Below are 1,254 nucleotides of genomic sequence, written 5' to 3' on the forward strand. Positions count from 1 at the left end.
GGGCCGGGGCTCCACGGGCACCCGGCTCGGGCCCACGGGAGCCTGGAGAAGAGCCCGCGCGGCCTCTGGCTGCAGCAGCGGGCAGGGGCACAGCTGCCAGCCCCGCACACTGAGCGCCGCGCTCAGGGGCCTTCTCCAGGCTGAGGCTGAGGATTCTCAGCGCCTCTTACCAGGCTGCCTGTGAACATCCACAGCTTCTTCTTCTTCACCAGTTTGTCAAGGTCTTTCCTCTTCAGGAATTCGGCCACACAAAGCAGCGTTTCCAAAGAAGCCTGGAGAGCAGCAGAGACGCGGAAATGTCCACACAACACAGAACACAGGACCCATATCTCTGTGCCACAGCCTGGAGGAGGCTGCAGTCCAGGAGGCGACCAGAGCAGGAGGCAGCCAAGTCCCCTCCCAAGGGGACACCAGCAGCCCACGAGTCCTCACCTGTGCCACACGCTGATTCCCATCATGGCAGTGGAAGAAGAGTGGTAGAAGGGTGTGGCGCACTTGTGTCTCCAGGGCCTTTCTTTTCTTTCCCAGTGGAAGAGTCAGCAATGTTCGGAGGAGCATTATGGAGAGAAGCTGCACCTGGCTATTATTCTGTATGAACAGAAGAAGACCTCAGCAGGGGCTGTGAGGGGTTCACCTGGGTGCAGGCCTGCAAATCCACAGGGCACCAAGTGTCCAGGCAGCACCCAGTGGCCGTGGCTGGGGGCAAAGAGCCTTACATGGTCAAAGAGTGGCAGGAGCCCCTCAGCCAGCTGCAGGGCGATGGGGGTGGGCATTGGCGTGTCCTTGTCCAAGATTATAAAGCTAAGTACCATGACTGTTATCTTAACTATCACTACATCTTCATCCCGCAGGAGCTCCACAAGTCTTTCAGTGAGGCTCCACATTTTTTCAGCCTGGGTGGAACACAAGTTTGTGAAAGGCCACCCTGCTGCCGCAGGGCCCAGAGGCCAAAGGCCTGTGCCGAAGCACTGGGACAGCTGAAGCGGGAGGCAGGAGAGCTGGGAGCAGCTGCCCCAGCGCCCAAAGCCCAGGCAAGGCCAAGCGAGTGCGTTCCCCAGTGCAGCTTCAGCCAGTGCCCCCTTCTCACCATCGAGGGATCATCAGTGAGCTTGAGAAGGGCCCTGAGTGCCAAGCGACGCTTCTCCCTGCTCTCACTCTGCAGGTACCTTGAGAAGATTTGCAGGACTCTGTCAGCATCACGTTCCCTCAAGTCCAGGCACTCAAGGACCTGAAAGGCACAGGGCAGTGACAGGG

General features: G+C 59.3%; 1 protein-coding gene across 1 annotated transcript in view; it reads right to left on the reverse strand.

Moving 5' to 3' along the window:
• The window catches only part of LOC115948812, a 4,941-nt gene that overhangs the window by 1,118 nt on the left and 2,569 nt on the right, over nt 1–1,254 (reverse strand). The window contains exons 5-8 of the mRNA XM_031063811.1: nt 1,088–1,228; nt 717–893; nt 433–588; nt 164–272 (exon numbers count right to left, since the gene is read on the reverse strand). Coding sequence (XP_030919671.1) covers nt 164–272; nt 433–588; nt 717–893; nt 1,088–1,228 — 583 coding nt within the window. The remainder of the gene's footprint in view (nt 1–163; nt 273–432; nt 589–716; nt 894–1,087; nt 1,229–1,254) is intronic.

This window comes from Geospiza fortis, unplaced genomic scaffold (assembly GCF_000277835.1).
Source record: "Geospiza fortis unplaced genomic scaffold, GeoFor_1.0 scaffold179, whole genome shotgun sequence".
In the NCBI taxonomy this organism is placed as follows: Eukaryota; Metazoa; Chordata; class Aves; order Passeriformes; family Thraupidae; genus Geospiza; species Geospiza fortis.